Here is a 19,089-nt window from a genome sequence, read left to right on the forward strand (position 1 = left end):
AGCATCCATATGTAAGGCTTAATTGCCCTGGTGTTGTTAAAAATAATCTGTTTCTCAAGTCCTAAAAACTATGCACACTATTGAGAAAGCTAATTCTTTCACACTTTTTCATTTAACTCATCAAAAAAAAAAAAAAAGTTCAAGTTTAGGTTGAACAACTTTAGTGAACTATTAGTTCTAATACTCAAAAGTTTCTCATGCCTCAGAAAAAACCTAGTAACTGATACCACAACACTACTATTTCTAGATACCAATTCAAATTTAAAATACATTAAATATTCTTATTTAAGTTCCATATCTACTCACTCAACAAAAACTTATTAAGTATTGGCTATGTGCAGGGCATTACTCTAGACACTGACAAGGAACAATAAAAATATATTAAATAAGATAGTTTGCAAAAAATAAATTTTAAAACAGTGTTTTTATTTATTTATTTATTTATTTTTAGAGAGGGAAGGAGGAGAGAGAGAGAGAGAGAGAGAGAGAGAAACATCAATGTGCGGTTGCTGGGGGTTCTGGCCTGCAACCCAGGAATGTACCCTGGCTGGGAATCGAACCTGGGACACTTTGGTTCCCAGCCCGCGCTCAATCCACTGAGCTACGCCAGCCAGGGCCGCAAAAAATAAATTTTGATTAACATGATTTTCAAACATACACAATCACTTCAGACCCATTTCATTCCTTTGCACAGACATATGGAATGAATTCTTGGTTTTGTTATCAGGATTATACTTTTGAATTGTCATTAGTAAATATCAAAATGTCCAATAAGTTGCTTAGCGACTGTGCTTTATTTAGTTCCTTATCACTGGATTGTTTTTGTATTTGTGAAAGCTGCCAGATACATATTATATATCAAAATCTTCTAATTAATCTGAATATTGCAAAAGGAAAGATAAGTAATTTTGCTGCAGTTGCTGCATGGAAAATGCTAAATACTCTTTTTTGTTGTACCCAAGAACTGCTGAAGAGTTGAACCAAAAGATTAATTAAACAGAACATTGTTTACCAAAATCTTTAAGTTGCAGAATTCATACATATTTTCATAAAAAATAGAAGTGTAAACCAAAATTCTAACAGTGCAATGATTGTTATTACATTACAGGAGGTTTGAAAGGATGGAACGTTTATCCAAAGTCCCAAAACTTAATCCACCTACCTTGTTATTTTACATTTATATTCATGACCTTTTCTGTTAATATATTATATGAAAAACAATGTTAATGCTTAATAGCATTATTTTGTATAATAAGATTCACAAGATGTAATTAGGTATGAGGTATATTGAGTAGGACTAAGTAGGACTAAGATAGATATATTTTACTAAGTCAATGCAGTGTCCTATACACATTGATATTTAGTGCAGAAGACAACATATAGAGCTCCAAGGTGTCCCCAATGATCACTGCCACCTGGTTTTGATAGCCTTGCACAGTCTCCTCCTACATGGAATAGGACTTATGGGTGCAGCAACTCCCAAGGCCAATGTCAAGAAGACATTGTGGGTTCATCCATACTATCTTTGGATTGACATCCCTCTGGGAGGAAACCAAGCTGCCATGACATGAGAAAGTACTGTAAGTTTTTTAAGGAAGTGAGGCCTCTAGCACACAGCCATCAAGGAACTAAAGGCTCCTGTAAATGACATAGGAGGTGGGGGCTGCACCCCATTACAGGCTTCCCAAATTTTCAAGGAACTACACTTTCATGAGGGAACTTCCAACAGCACCCTGCTAAGCTACTCTCAGATTTCTGACCTATAAAAACTCTGAGATAATAAATGTTCGTTTTATGAAGCTACTGAATTTTGAAGTAACTTGTTCAGCAGCAAGTAGCTAGAGTTTTTCTCTATTAACTTTTTAGAATGGTCTCTTTAAAACACAAATCAATAGATACCATACCACTAGTTAAAATATATTACAGGCTTCATGTTGTTTGTAAACTAAAACCCGATTTCCTCATGATGACCTATGAAACCAACCGTACATGCTCTGGTTTCTAGCTACTTTTTTACCCTCATCCGGTTCCATTCGCTACCTCCTCAACCTCAAGACTCCCCTTAGATTACTAAAAATGTACTGTCTTCCATGACCTTTGCAGTTTTCTTTGCTCAGGAATACTCCTTCCTACAATCTTGCAGGTATTCTTGCAGACTTAGCTCTTTTTTCCTCACTTAGATCTCAGCCTAAATGTTCCCTTTCCAAAAAAACAAAAACAAAAACAAAAACAAAAAAACCAACCAAACCAAACCAAACAAAAAAACTTCCCTTTCTAGAGCACCCTTCCCTGATGATCTCATTCATCAGAAAACCCTGGAAGGTTTATACTAAAGACAGGAACAGGATAAGGACACCATACATAAAAAAATATAAAGTTGGAGGTAGTCTGGTAGACTAAGTATTAAATGAACTAAATTAAAAGTATAAAATTTGAAAAGGAAAATAGATAACATAATTGTACATCTCAGATACACAAAAGAGATAAATTGGAAAACAACAAATAAGTAAACTCGATGGAAACAAAATTTTAAAAGACTCTGAAGGACAAAAGTTGTTAACAAATTAAAAGGTATAATAGGTAGCACAGGGAGACTAAACATCAACAAAGTACAAATTGCCCTGGCTGGTGTAGCTCAGTGTACTGAGTGCTGGCCTGCAAATCTAAGGGTCACCAGTTCAATTCCCAGTCAGGGCACATGCCTGGGTTGTGGGCCAGGTCCCCAGTATGGGGCACTTGAGAGGCAACTACACATTGATATTTCTCTCCCTCTCTTTCTCCTTCTCTTCCCCGATCTCTAAAAATGAATAAATAAAAATATTTTTTAAAATATACAAATTCACCAAATTCTCTGTGTAGTATTATTCCAATAAAAATACCAATAGGACTTTATTCTTGCAATGAGACAAGGTGATTACAAACTCGCATGGAAAAATAAACAGGGCAATAGTAGTCAAAAATTTCTGAAATTTTAAAAGGAGGAATTACTTCTATCACATATGAAAACATATTATAAAACTTAAATACTTAGAGAAGTTTGATGTTGATATAGTAGACACTCAACACTGATGTAACAGAATAAAAAATCTTCTAATATAAACAAATACAAATTGGTAGGAAAAAAACAAACAAGATAACTGGGTAATCAATTGGAAAAATAGTTGTTACTAACAAGCCACACACAAAATGAATAAAATAGCTAAGTGTCAGAAAAAATGAAGTCATTAATTACCACAAAAAGAAAATGGGAGAGCCCTGACTGGTGTGGCTCAGTGGTTGAGAGCCGGCCTGTGAATGAAAAGGTTTCCATTAGAATCTCTGTCAGGACACATGGCTGGGTGGTCGGCCAGGTCCCCAGTAGGGGGCATGTGAGAGGCAACCACACATTGGCATTGTTATTTCTCTCCTCCCTCCCTTTCCCTCTCTAAAAAATAAATAAAATCTTAAGAAACGAAAAAGAAAACAGGAGAATGATTTATAAGATACAAGTGGTAAAGATTTTTAAAAATTAGGATACAATATGCTAAAGCTCTGGAAGAAAAGATGAAAGAACTCCTTCATCTTTTAAATTTAATTTAACATGCAAGTTAAAAAACAATGACAAACTGAGGAAATACATTTGCAACTTTTATCACTAATGGTCAGTTTCCTAAAGGAGTTTCTATAAAAATCAATGGAACACTAATGGGAAACTTATATATTATTTCTTACTTTGAAATATTTTCAATTAAGTTTGTTTCCTTTGCAAAATAAGTGAATAAAATAAAATGAAGACCACTGCAGCTACTATTTAGACATAGATTCACCAAAACTCTTACTCGTGGAGGTTGACTTGTACGAGTGGGTGTTTTGTGGAAATTGAGAGGGCACTCAACTTTCATAGCTTAGTTGAAAATAGTGTGAAAATCTGCATAGCATGTAAAGAAGCCAGTCTATGAAGTGAGGAAATAACAGTTCAAGCCACCAACCCCGAGCCCTACCCCAGCCATTCACAGACATTTTAGGAGAAGTTTTAGACTTCGAGGGGAGCATTTTAGGAAATTTTATTCACCAAGCCTAGTCTCAAACTGTGTTTGTGATGGCTGATGTGGCTCTGGGCCAATTTCTTCTCATCTAAAAACTGGTGGAACTTACAATTAAAAAAAAAATCTCCCCTGGCTGGCATAGCTCAGTGGATTGAGTGCGGGCTGGGAACCAAAGTGTCCCAGGTTCGATTCCCAGCCAGGGTACATTCCTGGGTTGCAGGCCATAACCCCCAGCAACTGCACATTGATATTTCTCTCTCTCCCCCTCTCTCTCTCCCCCCTCCCTCCCTCCCTTCCCTCTCTAAAAATAAATAAATAAAATCTTAAAAAAAAAAATCTCATGGTAAAGAAATCCAGATTTAAGAAGGCCTGGGATGGTACGGTAGCTTCAATGGTATCACCAAGGACTCAGGCTTCTGTCTTTCCCCCACCATCTTTGTACAAATCTGCCACTATCAAGTCAATTAGAGTTTCCAAATGGCTGTTGCACAATTCATTAAATCCACATTCTATAAATGTTGAGGGGAAGGAGATATACACAAGAGGGCATATATATGATTCTTTTTATATGGAGTCAATTTCTTCAGGAGCTCTTTATAGTAATACAGGTCAAAATAGTAGTTATCTTCATGAGGAGTTGTTGACTGGGAGGGAACACACAGAAACCCTCTGGGATGCTAGGATGATTTATATCATTACCTGGATAGGTGTTATACATATGAAGAACTCCTCCTGTACACTTAAGATTTTTACACTTTACCGAAGTAAGATAAGTATCTAAACAAGGTGTACTCCACTTCTGTGAGCTTATATGTATTCTACCAAGACTATGCTCTTCAAACAGATTGAAGCAACACAGTATCTGTTTAGTGTCCAACTCTTGTTCTATTTTCAAAATGGAACAATCCATTTTGAAAAATGTGTAAATACAAAATACTTACACTGTTAGTGACTGGGCACCCATGAGAGCTTTTACCTTCTTTTCTGGTATACATGACTATTTCTGTCCTTCCTGAACTTCCTTTTTACCCGTACCTGAGCACACTGATCGTCACTGCCACCACATTCAAAGGCTGAAAAGTAACCAAACCACAGCCTACTAGAGCAGGTAAGATTGTGGCAATTATCTTACTTCAGGAATACCTGGACTCAAACCTTATCTTCATTTTGCATTTAATGTTTCTCTTTGAAGGGATATAAAAATAATGGCTTTTACCTTTTCCTTTTCTAATTCCTAATAGCGTCCCTCTGTGAGGATTCATGAGGCAATGTCATATTCTTCACATAGTGCCTGATATGTAATTTAAGGTAGTAGTAATTTTCATTATTTATTCATTATTGTTATTATCATCATGATCATCATCATATTGGAGCACAGGGATATTAAATGATTCTATGGTCAAGAATTCCAAATAAACTGGTTAAATGCTTATGGATGTGAATATCCTACTAAGAATATACATTTGGCCATGAACAGTTTTTCGATTGAGAACTTCTTAAAGAAGCTGAATCCAATACAAAATACTTACCCACTTAGCGACTGGGCACCCATCAGAGCTTTTCCCTTCTTTTCCAGTATACACTACTATTTCTATCCGTATTGCGTTTCCTTTTTCCCCATACCTGAGTACAAAACACAGTGAAAAGGAAATTAATTCCAATACACACTTTTAACATCTTAATGTGTACAAGATACAATCTACAGAAGCACAAAAATCAAACATTCCTCAGCATTTATTTTTGTTAAACATTTAGTTTTCTGTGGCAGATATTTTGTTAGACATTTGTTTACTTCTCCTTAAAAGAGCCTGGCTCCAAGACAGACAAAAAGGATGTATAATGGTGTTGACAGAGGGCATTTGAACTATTCTACCATTGTTTTACAACAATAAAAAAATGAATATTTCTTAATTTAGCAGAGACAGCCTTGCTTTGTCAGTGTCTTGTTGAGTGCCCAACGGCTCATGTGGTAACTGGTTCAGCAGGGACGCCAGGAAACTATTCTTTGCCTGGGCCTTCAGAAACATCCAGCTCATATGCCTGCAGGTTCTGTTCACCTGGTGTTGGTTCACAGAGAGAACTTCTCTGCCTTGAGCCGGGTCCACAATAAGGAATGGTTTTAACAAGGAAGCATATTTCCTCACCTATTCTCCATGATTTCCCTGACAGCAGCCACACTTGGTCCTGCCCCAAGGTGTGTATAATATGGGCCTTTTTCTTTTTGTGTAACTCGATCTGTGGAAGGAATAAGATTATTAGACCCAAAGTTTTACAGAGCTGTGTAGGGGCAAGGAAGAGCTATTTTTACTCCCCCCCCCCCCCCGCCCCATTCAGAACAATGAATCTTGACAAGGTTTTGGCAAGCTTTCATAATTAAAGTTTAGGGCAATAGGATCTAGAATTTAACTTGTTCCTGTTCCATTCTGCTAATTTTTTCTTCCTAATTTTTTCTTCCTCCCAAAACCAGAGAGGTAAAAATATTTTAAGATGTGGGTCATATTTATTCTTTTAAAAAAGAATATTTATTCCCGTATTAAAAAACCTATTAGTAATTAGAATGCAGAGTTAAAATTTATCCAAGAGTGATATATTTTAAAAACATGGCCTCAGAATCCCATTAATTGAACGCCAAAATTGCACTGCTAAGAATTTATTCTACTCTTTGGTAACACATTATATGTTTATAAAGCAAAATGTACACAAGAATGTTTCTAATTACAAATATTTGAAATATCAAACAAAGAGAAATACCCTTAACACCTGTCAATAAGTCATAGTTAAATGAATCAGGACATGTTTATATAGTGGAAAACACTGAAGCTATCAAAACAAGAATATTTACAAACACTGAAAAAATCTAAGGAATTTGTAAACTTTATTTTTCTTTTTTTCAATTACAGTTGATAGTCAATATTATTTGTATTAATTTCAGGTGCATTAAAAATTTAAGAAATTTTTTAAACTTTAGATTCTGTCTTAAAAGTTTTTTATTTATTTTCAGTTTTATAAAGAGGGGAAAGGAAGGAGAGAGGGAGAGAAACAGTAATGTGTGGCTGTGTCTCACACATCCCCTACTGGGGACCTGGCCTACAACCCGGGCATATGCCCTGACTGAGAATTGAACCAGCAACCTTTTGGTTCACAGGCCTGCGCTCAATCCACTGAGCTACACTAGCCAGGGTAAATTTAAAAATCCTTAAGGTAAAAAAGCAAATCACTAAAATAGTATGTTTTAAAAGGCTTATATTTTGTAAAATTTTAAACAATATTAAAATCAGTATAATGTTGCCCTGGCTGGTGTGGTTCAATGGATTGAACCCTGGCCTATGAACTGGAAGGTGGCAGGTTTGTTTCCCAGTCACAGCACATTCCTGGGTTGTGGGCCAGGTTCTCAGTTAAGGATCTGTGAGAGGCAACCAACTGATTATTTCTTTTGTACATTTTTCTCCCCCTGCTCTTTCTCCTTCCCTTCCCCTATCTCTAAAAATAAGTAAATAAAATATTTTAACAGTTGGTATAAAGTTAATTCATATAGAAAAATTATAGCAGAGGTTGTCTTTAGAGAACGAGACTGTATGAAGATGTTTTGCATCATATTTCTGTACCATTTAAATTTTTATGAATGTGAATTACACATATGTTAGAAAACAGTATTTTTTAGCTTGGTCTCTTAGAATCATGTCTAACTAGAATCACTGTGGAATGCATTTCTGGCCATGGTATATCCAGCTATATCAAAAGTCATTATCGAACCATTTTGATTGGACACCAAATATAACGGGATTAAGATCTATAGCTTCTTAAGCAACATATAATTAATAGATTTTAACTTACTACTGGTGATCTGGAACCATAGTTCTTAACAGGGTTAATTTTTTCTGGGGGAACATTTGGACAGTATTTTTGGTTGTGACAACTGGGGTGTATGTGTGTGTGTGTGTGTGTGTGTGTGTGTGTGTGTGTGTGTGTAGGCCAAGATTGCCACTAAACAGCCTGCAATGCTTAAGACAGTCTCCCTACAACAAAGAATTACTCTGTCTAGGTGTGGCTCAGTAGATTGAGCGCTAGCTGGCCTGTGAGCCAAAGGGTTGCAGGTTCAATTCCCAGTCAGGGCATAATGTCTGGGTTGCAGGCCAGTAGGGGGCATTCAAGAGGCAACCGCACAGTGATGTTTCTCTCCCTCTCTCCTGTACCCTCTCTAAAAATAAAGAAAATCTCTAAAAAAACCCCAAATTATTCCATTTAAAATGCCAATAGCGAACAATTTGAAGAACCATGATCTAGAGGATAATTATCCTTATTTTGCTAGAACATAATACCTCCATGGAAATCATTTACCCTTAGCTGTAGTGGTCCCACTTGGGATGATTTCTGAGTGAACCTATTTTTCATTGTTTTCTTTAAGTTCCTATTCCTACAGAATGAGTATAATAATCTCACATGTAATGATTATAGAAAAACATGTAAGTGACAATGCTTAAAACAATTCTGGATCCACTGCAGATACTCAGTAACTTTGAAAGACTAGTTGCCGAACTCTTATACTGTCACAAGATATAACAGGGTTTTTAAACCCTGAGAAAACTTCTATTTGTTAGTTTCAGTATATTCTCTTTCAGTGATTCCTAAGGCACAAAATATACAAACACATGAGTTAGAAACTGGTACACAACTCAGCTATTTGCACAAAACTCTTTACTATTGTTCCTTGAAATAGGAAATCAATGATTTAACAATATTTTAAAGCTCCAAAAGGTTTGCAAATTCAACTGGCCAGAATTACAAATTTGTTTATACAGAGGCATACCCTTTATATTGCAGGTCATAGAAGCACTAGGTACTGAAAAAAGAAATAAGCCAGTTGGCTGGGGTTATCAGTGACACAGGTACTTTCTACGGTTATTGGTTAAGTTGTACATATATTTTACATTATCTGTGTGCATGTTATATGTCACAACAAAAACATTTTAAAGCAAAAAGTTTACAGGTTAAAATTCTTTTGAATACAAGAAGAATAAACTGTAATAAAGTATTAAGGGAATTTACTCTTACAATATGACAATAAAGAACTAGAGAGACATTTGGCGTTGAGAGACATCAGCAAACTTTTCACTTGAGAAAGTTTCCTAATTATGAGTTGAATTTCCAGTTTATCTGGGGAAATTAGTGTAGAATTATGTAGTCCGTCTTAGCTAGAATATGAGTAGGGCAAAAATGCCATATGTAAAATATAAACCAAACTTGGTTTGGTCATTAAGTTAAAGCAATTCATGCAGGTAATGAAGAAAAACACACACACACCATCCACAGGCACTTACCAAGACAGTTGCAGGTCGGCAATTCAGAATCTTTTGTTGTGGATACCAGGTTTTTTGTAGGATTAGTAAAGAAGTTCATGGCATAATCATGAAAATTTTTCTGTGCATTGTTTACTGGGGAACATTCTGCCGCTCCAACACTAGATAAACAGACGTCCTCTTCGCTTTTGGTAGAAACCACTGCAATTCCACCTGAATATACTACATTTACATTCCTGAGAATTTGCGCCGTGTCCAATAAGGTCACCTGAGAGAAGCCAGGCAATGCCGGCACTCTCTGATACATACGTTGGTGGTTATCGTCCTGCTGGAGCTGTGTTTGGTCATTGTCAGACATCACATTGACATACTGATTAGTTGGAGAGGAGGGCTGGAGTAAAGGATGAGCATTCTGATTGACATTCACTGTTGGCTGTACCTGAGAAATATAAACTTTTTCTGTAAACGACTGTCCATTGGAATCTGTTATTAACTGGGATACAGGGAGAGAATCCAATGGGTCAACCACCATTTTTTCCTGTTGTGAATCAGGATAGTGTCGATCAAATTTTATCTGAGCTACTGGAGGAAATAGTTTTTTCTGTTCTGATGCTGAGCTTATTTGAGCCAGTGGTTTACATACTGTGGTTCCGGAAGGAATTGTTCCCAACAGAACAGGAAAATCGTGAGAACAAAATTGACCAAATCTTTGAAATTTAGATGCCACCCAAATGTCATGTAACTTACTATACTCTTGTGACAACTGTTCCTGCTTTTTCTGGTCATTTTCTTGAGAACTTGCAGCTGCAGGCTTCTTCTTCCGCCTATCTCTTGGTGGGGCAGGTTTTGTCTTTTTCTGGGTTGTGTTCTTCTGCTTTGTTGGTTGTGAGCTCTGATTATTTTGTACATTCGAAGGTGCTTTCTGCTGTATTGTGCCCTTCTCCTGACTGTATGTGTGCTGTACATTATACTCAGCAAGGTTTGCCGTTGTACTTTCCACATTATTTTCATTTGGTTTTATGTAACTGCATTTGATTATAGATGCAAGCTGTGTTAACTGTGTAGCCACATCTTCCTCGATTTTGCTATGAACTATATCTTGACATGACGAATCATCCTTTGAATTCAACTCTTTACTGCTGCCCAGCAACTGGTTGCCGAGTCCCGGTTTATTATTTGTTGGTGGCAACTGATGCAGATCCTTGGAACAACCATCAAGATCAATTCTATTTGGTGCTACACTGTTATTGGTTTCAGTTACAGAAGAATTTGAATTTGGAAAAATAAACAATATTGATTTTTCCACTGTGGAATATTCCTGTGACTTTGTGGATGCTTCGTTAGTAGCTGAGCTGCTATGGGACCTGGAAACGATAGTTTGGCCATTAAACAGCACTGTGTTGCCTGAACTTTGCTTTTCCAAAGATGGACAGTGACGAAGGGTTTGAGGTTCCCCTTGTACATTTGGTTCTTGGAGGTCTTCTCTTACTGTACAGATGATAGCTTTACAGTTATTAAGCCGACTAGCGGTCTTCTGCCCTGTTTCTTCATCCTTCTCTGACTTGGATGGTGAGGAATTTTGTGAAGGGGCTTTTGAAAGCTGAGTCAAGGCTTCTATAGCAACCACTTGCTCTAGCGTTAATGTCCTGTCTTTTATTAGGAATAGAAGATTTGGTTGAACTGGAGATTCAAGTTTTGGTTCTTTACTTGGTAAATTTTCTAGAGAGTTTGGCTGATCAGGTTCACCGGGTGCACTGGTATGACTATACACGTTGACGTTTGTAGGATCTGCAACGGTCTTGGAGTTAGAGCCAGGCGTCTGGAAGACTGAAGCATTCCCCTTCAGATGATCACAGCTTGCAGTAGTGGCAATAGAGCTCATGGCATTGTTATGGTTTGCAGTGTCTTTCAGGAGTTTACAGGAACTGTTTCCAAATGCCTTGCCAAATTCTTCAATGTTGATGGTTTTAAAAGACACACTTGTTTCAGTTGGTAAATAATATACGTTTTTAATGCCATTTCTTACAGTCTGTGCAAACAAGTTTTGAGGTTCAAGGACTTCAGTAAGTAGGACTTTCTTTCTGTCATCTTCAGAGGTTTTCGATTTTTCAGCTTCTGTCACAATGGCCTTAACTCCTCCTTTGACTTGATCGGCTAAATGGGATCTCTTGTTCTGTGTCCACTTCTCCACTTCAACACCTGTCATACCTTCTTCATTCTGAGTTACATTTTCAGGGGGTTGTAGGTTCAATTCCAATCTTTTTTCTTCCCCTTGACCATATCTACTGTATTCCATGGACTTTGACTTGGGGCCATTTACTGGTTTGTTCGTAGTATCTGCCTGTAAGACAAACACAGGAAATATTCTTATTATCCATTTAAATATCTGAATAAGAGTCATAGGGATTTTACAGTTTAAGAGAAAGTACATTTGAAGCCCTAGAGAAGATACTATCACTTTTACATGTCCAGAGAAATCATAAAATACCAAGAAGTGGTGTGTAGAGAGAAAGAAAAAAATGTGGAAACTCTCATAATCACATGACTGTTAGTTAATAACTAGGTATATTTGGTATGTTTTTCCAAAGTAATTAAAAAAATTATTTTAAATTTGTACAATGAATATTGATGGGCAATAGTCATATTGTAATGCAAAGTGTACTAAAGTAGAACACACAGAAAATGTATAACTCATAAGTATGAAACTTGTTTGATTAACACAAAATGAACATCTTTGTGCCTAGGTTCCAACCAAGAAACTTTCATCTAGTCATCACTCCACTGTAAAAGGGTGCCCACTGCTTTGGATGGGGACAAAAGTTGGAAGTTTTTACTTTTAAGGATTAGCTAGCAAACTTAGTAGTAATCAATGCATGTAAAAAAGCTGTTGGTTCAGCAACTGAAGGTAGGACCCACCCTGACTCCGGGAGACCATAAGCAGTTTCACCTTGGTGCCTCAAGAGGACTGCAAATCATCACCATGGTATCTGAGCTATTGGCCCCCAGGGTGAGTAGCCCTGGATCCCAGGACAAGATAAAGACTACTGCCATGAGCACCTGTGTGCCCTGAATGACTTTGGTGCAGTTTTAAAATCCAGTTAGCTTTTCCCTGAATTCCAAACCCCTTACCTACATTTTGTTCTCCTTACAAAAAGGGTCGCTTTAAGATGGAGTATAGGATAGTCCTTTAGGGTAAAAACCCACCGTCTTCTCAGATTGCCTGAGATCTGAGTAAAGGGCCCATAAAGATTCAACCACTGTCTCTGCTGATTGAGTCTTGTAGGTGACAGGCAGCAAGAATGCTGGCTTTTCTGGTTATACTTTGACATAAACATTGGCTTCTTTTGCTTATTTTTGAATTTTATACAACTGACATCCTTTCACTCAAAATTGTACTTGTGAGATCCATCCACATTGTTAAGTATACTTGTAATTCATTAATTCTTATTGCTGTGTAGTAATTCACTTAATATACTACAATGTCTTTAATCTAATGTAGGTGGACATTTAAGTAATTTCTAGTTTTTGGTTATTATAGGTATATGCCTGTACTATTTTTTAAAAGATTTTACTTATTTTTACAGAGAGGGGAAGGGAGGAAGAAAGGGAGAGAAACATCAATATGAGAGAGAAACATCAATCAGTTGCTCTTCACACTCCCCCAACCAGGGACGGAGCCAGCAACTCAGGCATGTGCCCTGACTAGGAATCAAACCTGTGACCTCTTGCTTTATGGGATGATGCCCAACCCACTGAGCCACACCAATGAGAGAATGCCTATACTTTTATTATTACTGTTATCTTTTGGTGAACATATACATATATCGAGCTGAGTGAAAATGTTGCATATTAGAATGTGTAAATATGTCTGTACATCTTCAGCTTTAGTAGGTAGTACAAAAAAATCTTATAAATGGTTATCAGTACACACTCCCACCAGTGATTGAGAGATCCAGTTGCACTACATTGTTATTAACCACTAGTATTTTCTGCCTTTTCCTTTTGGTGATTCTGGTGAGTTGGTAGTCATGTAATCCCTTTAAAAATTTTTAGATCAGGTTCCCATGAAATAAAATTCAATCTCACCATTTAAAATTGTACATTTCAGTGGCTTTTAGTATATTTACAATGTTGTGCAAAACCCAACTTTTCTAATTGTAGAACATTTTCATCATTCTCAGAGAAATCTTGTACACTAAGCAATAACTCTCTACTCTCCCCTTTTATCTTTATTTTTAAAAATCTTGAAACAGCTCATCGAAAATTATACCACAAGAACTCAGTGAGTAGAGGCATTTCTACTGATGTCAGGAAAAAATAGAAAGAGAACTTCTATACTATGAACACTTAAACATGGCACTGGATGTTCTAGTCAATGCCAAGAGAAAAATACAAGCATCAAAAATTAGTAGACTTTTTGTTGAATGAAGATGATATAACTGACTCCACAGAAAAACCAAGAGTATTCACTAAAAGAATGGATCAGAATTTAGAAGGGTAATACTTACTTTCATAATATAATATGTAAAGCATTGCCCAATTATATAATATGACATTAAACAATCTTAGTGCAAATAAACTATATCTAATTTCTTGGTCACAGTATAAGTTATGCAGTAATGTTCAGTGTATCAAAATTCATCCAAATATACAATGATCATATACACATTTTATGTATGTATATTATATTTCAACAACTCAAAACATAAATATTAAATGGCCAATTTTTAAACATACAGCAATTATATAAACATTTTAATATTAAAAAAGCAATAATTTCTTAGCATTGTATGCTAAGAAATAGCATACAATGCTAAGGATGGATCAACTAACAGACTAAACTCTAGAATATTAAATAATTTATTGTTAAAAAGTTCTCATTTCTAAACAGTGGAGAAAGTGTCATTTCCTTAACAATGACAAGAGGGAAGTTTGACCACTATCACATACTGTGCAACAAAAATTCCAGGTATATTAATTTAAATATAAAAGAAGATGTGAGAAGACAATTCAGTAAGTAGGAAAAACCTTCCAAGGCAAGCATAGAAAAGGAGAGGCCTAAAGGAAAAGATAGCTATCTAATATTAACAATTTTAATTTTTTCTTCTACTTTTGTCCTACTCAAGTCTCCAGCTTATAAAGACAGCATGAGATAGTGCTTATCAAATTGCAGATCACAATTCATGAATCCAAATACCAATTTAGTGTTGTGACAAGTTTTTTTAATAGGATAATAAAAAAAGTACCCTATACTTAGGAAAGATAATTACCACCTGAATCTTTTTTGTGTGTGTGTTTAGACACGTCAGTGTGTTGAATCATGCTGTAAAATATGTTTCTTGATATGTATACCCGTCAAACAGGTAGGAGCTGTATTGCCATAAAAAAATTCAGAAGTCAAATGATAGACTATGAAAATATTCACATGTTAAAGAGTTACTATTACTTTTTTATATGTATAAAATGTTTTGGTCAGATTTATTAGATTATAATTTGTATACAATACAATAATCCTTTTTTGACCTGGCTGGGTTGTGGGTAAGGTACAGGGTGAGAACACATGCAAGAATCAACAAGTGAATGCATAAATAAGTGAAACAACAAATCAGTGTGTGTGTGTCATCAATAAATAAAATATTAAAAATGAAAATAAAAAATAATATAAAACCATCCTTTTTCAGAGCACAGCTCTATAATTGTTAATAAATATAGTCATGCAACCGCCAGCACAAGCAACACAGTGAGCAGTGACATCACCCAGAAGTCCACCACACGCCTCCTTCAATGTCAGTTTCATAGTTTCTATTCTCAATGTAAAGAGCTCCAAGAAATTAATAAAAAAGGAAAATGACTCGATATCATAGTGAATAAAGAATGGGAATATAGAATTCACTTAAGTGAAAATTAAAAGGAACAAAACCTATTTGACTTTACTAGAAGATAAGCAAATAAAACTTTTTTATCTATCCAAAAAGCAATTATAAAAAAGCAGAAATGCAAGCAAATTATAATGTAACATAACATTTATACTAGAGAAAGTATGAGTAAACTCTTTGTACATTCATATTGTGAAATAATGTGCAGCCATTACTCTATGTATCAAATCTAGTGATTGTATGGCAAGATATCTGTAATACATCAGCCCAAGTAAATAAGCCACGGGTGCTATGTTATTTTTATTTCAACACTAAAATATTTGTCTACCACTGCAAAAAGCCAGTCTGATAAACCAACAATGTTAATAGTACTTACAACTATGAAACGTTTTTTTAAAACTTCATGCTTGAAATACTATAGTTAAACATAGCCAAGTACACTGGAACATCAATGTACACATTCTTCTACAGAAAATATCCTGAAGTCCTTTAAGATTTAAGTGCCAAAATCATAAGATATTTTCATTTATTAAAGAACTTAATTAAATATAAGTAACCTTTATTATTTAGCTGTATCTCATATGGCTTCTTAAAAACACAAGTCTGTAGTTACATGAAAACATGTGCTACACAGTGCAAAATACTAAACCTAGACTTTAGGAAAATAATTTAACAGATTATACTTTATTAGGGGATAAGATTTTCTGTTCTGTATCCTCAGAAATCACCTCTGACTTCTTGCAAACACATACTATTAAATTTAATAGTGTGCGTGTGTGTACGTACACACACTGACAAGATGGTTACCCTTGCTCTTGCTGCTCATCATAGTGGAACTGAGTTTTCATAGTGAAACTTGCCATTCACTGTGAAACTGAGTGCCAGAGTAAACACTACTGGGGGAAAAATCCAACTTGAGGTCATGTCAAAAGTGAACTGGCAAAACATGAATTGCATGGTATATGAAACATATCTTAATAAAGCTGTTACTCCCTCCCCCTGAAAAAGTGAATCAGCACAGATGAGTGAAAAAGCAATTGTAAAAGTTTGTAAGAAGCCCTTGCTACAAAGGACCCAGTGCAGCTCTCTCTGTAGCAGCCCCCGCACTGTCCCTTCAGAACTGTCTCTGCTGTCTTTCTCCTTTGGACCAAGGACCCTTCTTTTCCCTCCAACTTGTTTCCTGAACCCCTGCCACCCAGCTCACACTCTTCTACTCCTGTGACTTTCTAAATAAATTTTTGCTTGTATTTGAAAAAGAAAAGTAACACGATCTTATTTTAAAATGCATCTAAATAATGTACAAACATGTATTTGTAAATAGAAGTGTTGTAAAGAAAAGAAACCAACCCAACTGCTATGACTGGATAATCTGGAACACTAAGGTGGAGAATAGAAGAGAGCAATCCTGGGGAATTATGTCACCTAGGCAACGATACTACTTGCTTCCTTTTTATAAGTGCTCACATAAACAGTGATGGGGAACAGATGAGAAAACGAGTAAAATGAGGTCTACTGACCTAGCAATTCAAAGAATGTTAGCTGTTTTACAACACATTCACATATAATCCTCACTACAACCCTGAACTAAACACTGAAAGCTGCTCAACTTGAAGAAAAATGAAAATTAAAAGGACACTAAAATAATGTTTTTTACTTATCAGAATAGCAAGCATCAAAAAGTTTCACTACCTAGGCTCTTGGGGGATCTGTGGGGATTACAGTCTCAAACAATAACTGGTTGGATTGAAAATTGGTATAACCCCTATGGTAGGGCAATCTGGCAATAATCATCAAAATCATAGATGCATGAGTGTGGAAGTGTAAGAAGTTATCAGGGGGAATAAATGGCAATGGAAAATACAATAAAAACAAACTATTAAAAAATTATAAACAGTTTGATTCCCAGTCAGGGTACCTGACTGGGTTGTGGGCCAGGTCCCCAGTTTAGGAAGTGTGAGAGGTAACCAATCTATGCTTCTTTCCCACATCGATGTTTCTCTTCCTCTCTTTTCCCCTTTCCCCTCCCTCTGAAAATAAATGAATAAACTCTTTAAAAAATTACAAAATGCAACCTATCCTTTGATATAGCACTTTTACTTTTAGGAATATATTCTAATTATGGCAAAACAGAATTGCATATGTTTTGACACCTTTGTGTATTTTAACAAATAACTGGAAATATCCAAATGCCCATTAGTAGACCAATCCAACTGTGATACAACTACATAATACCTAGCAGCTAAAAGAATGAAAAAAAACATGCCATTACTAATAGGCAGTATATCCAGGATATATTATAAAAATGATATAGAAACTGTATATGGGAATGATCGTTTTTATATGAAAAGCATAGGGAGCCTTGGGGCTGGTGTGTCTCAGTGGATAAAAATGGGGTTGTGAGTCAAAAGGTTGCCAGTTAGGGTTAGGGCATCAACCCATAGAACGAGAGGTCATAGTTTTGATTCCTTAGTCAGGTCAGGGCACATGCCTGGGTTGCTGGCCAAGCATCTGGTTGGGGGAGTGTGAAAAGCAACTGATAGATGTTTCTCTCCCTCTCTTCCTCTCTCTCTATAAAAACAAATAAAATCTTTTAAAAAAATTTGAAGCATAAGGGAACTGTATATATATGTTCATATTTATATAAATACTCTCAGAAAGGATACAAAAGAAACCAATACGAGTGGTGGGTAGGAAGAAGTTAGAAGCAATACTTAACATTAAAGAAACAGAAAAGGCTTGGGAACCATCAGACCCAGATCTGATTAAATACTGTTTTGATATTTTGATGTCTCCTTTGACATTAAACCAAAACTGATGAAGCTCTCTGTGGGAAGATTTCTAGTATATACTAAGTGAAGAAAAGATGAATGCAGAATAGTTTATGCAGGATCAAATTATAAACACAGTGGAGCGCGAGGAGAAGGGTGCAGAATACACACACATGTGCATCTGCTCGTTTAAAATACTTCAGGAAGACTATGTACAACTGTTAACATTTGCCTCATAGATACTGTATACTCAGTGGTATGCTGGGAAGTGCTTAACAATCAGCTTGGGAAGTGGGGTGGGGGAGTCCCTGTTTTGTATTGTTGGCCAGTTTTTGCGGTGTAAATATGCCCTCCACGGCAGATTATAAACTATCAATGTGACCAACCACCTGAGCAAGAGTTGGTTGGAAATGTGCAAGATCAGTGAGCTGGAATCCAAACTACTAGTTGAAATAGGCCCCACTAGCAACAATATAACTTTTTTTTAAATGCAGATTTTCTTGGCATTTAATCTGCTTAGATATAGCATATTCCCAAACATCCATCTTGAATCTCAAAATATTTAACACCTAGTATCTCTAAAGAGAAGCCAACTCTCTGAAGGAAATGTTTTCAGGCTATTGGGAGAGTGGCTGCTTTATACCAGCAATTTCCATGTATAGTCTAGGAACACCAAACTCATGCCATCCACACTCCTTTCTCTTTTCTCCTCTCCTCTGTCTCCTTGCCTCCATCATTTTTCCTCTCCCATCTTCTACTTTGCCCCAAAGAGATCAAGAGTACAGTTTAAAAGACAGTAAGTAACTCCAAGTCCCCTAGTTCTTTGCCTTCTCCTCTATGCTCATCTTAAGATTTATAGATTGCTCAGGGTCGCTCCTGCCCACTCTCAACCAACAGTAATGGTGAGCTTCTCAGATCAGATCTGGATCCAACAGTTCTGAAGTTCCCTCCATTTTCTCATTTCTCTACATTGCTATCACCATAATATTCTTACACCAGTCCTGAAGGAGGTCAAATGGCATCGAACAAAGAGGTGTTTTAGTCTGAAATGATTTTGCTCTATGGACAGATCTGATTGTAACCCCTCCCAACACACACTCACATCCCATACACGCTGTATTTC

The 19,089-nt window shown here is 36.2% G+C and overlaps 1 protein-coding gene and 1 long non-coding RNA gene across 2 annotated transcripts in view; one reads left to right on the top strand and one right to left on the bottom strand.

Moving 5' to 3' along the window:
* TET1 (tet methylcytosine dioxygenase 1) overlaps positions 1 to 19,089 on the bottom strand; it is a 98,840-nt gene that overhangs the window by 26,918 nt on the left and 52,833 nt on the right. Inside the window, exons 3-5 of the mRNA XM_028513131.2 lie at positions 9,344 to 11,663; positions 6,170 to 6,260; positions 5,555 to 5,648 (exon numbers count right to left, since the gene is read on the bottom strand). Coding sequence (XP_028368932.1) covers positions 5,555 to 5,648; positions 6,170 to 6,260; positions 9,344 to 11,663 — 2,505 coding nt within the window. The remainder of the gene's footprint in view (positions 1 to 5,554; positions 5,649 to 6,169; positions 6,261 to 9,343; positions 11,664 to 19,089) is intronic.
* Positions 3,246 to 8,137, top strand: LOC118500821. The gene is made up of 3 exons (XR_004903406.1): positions 3,246 to 3,302; positions 3,351 to 3,357; positions 8,120 to 8,137. It is a non-coding gene; the product is annotated as an uncharacterized LOC118500821 (long non-coding RNA).

This window comes from Phyllostomus discolor, chromosome 5 (assembly GCF_004126475.2).
Source record: "Phyllostomus discolor isolate MPI-MPIP mPhyDis1 chromosome 5, mPhyDis1.pri.v3, whole genome shotgun sequence".
In the NCBI taxonomy this organism is placed as follows: domain Eukaryota; kingdom Metazoa; phylum Chordata; class Mammalia; order Chiroptera; family Phyllostomidae; genus Phyllostomus; species Phyllostomus discolor.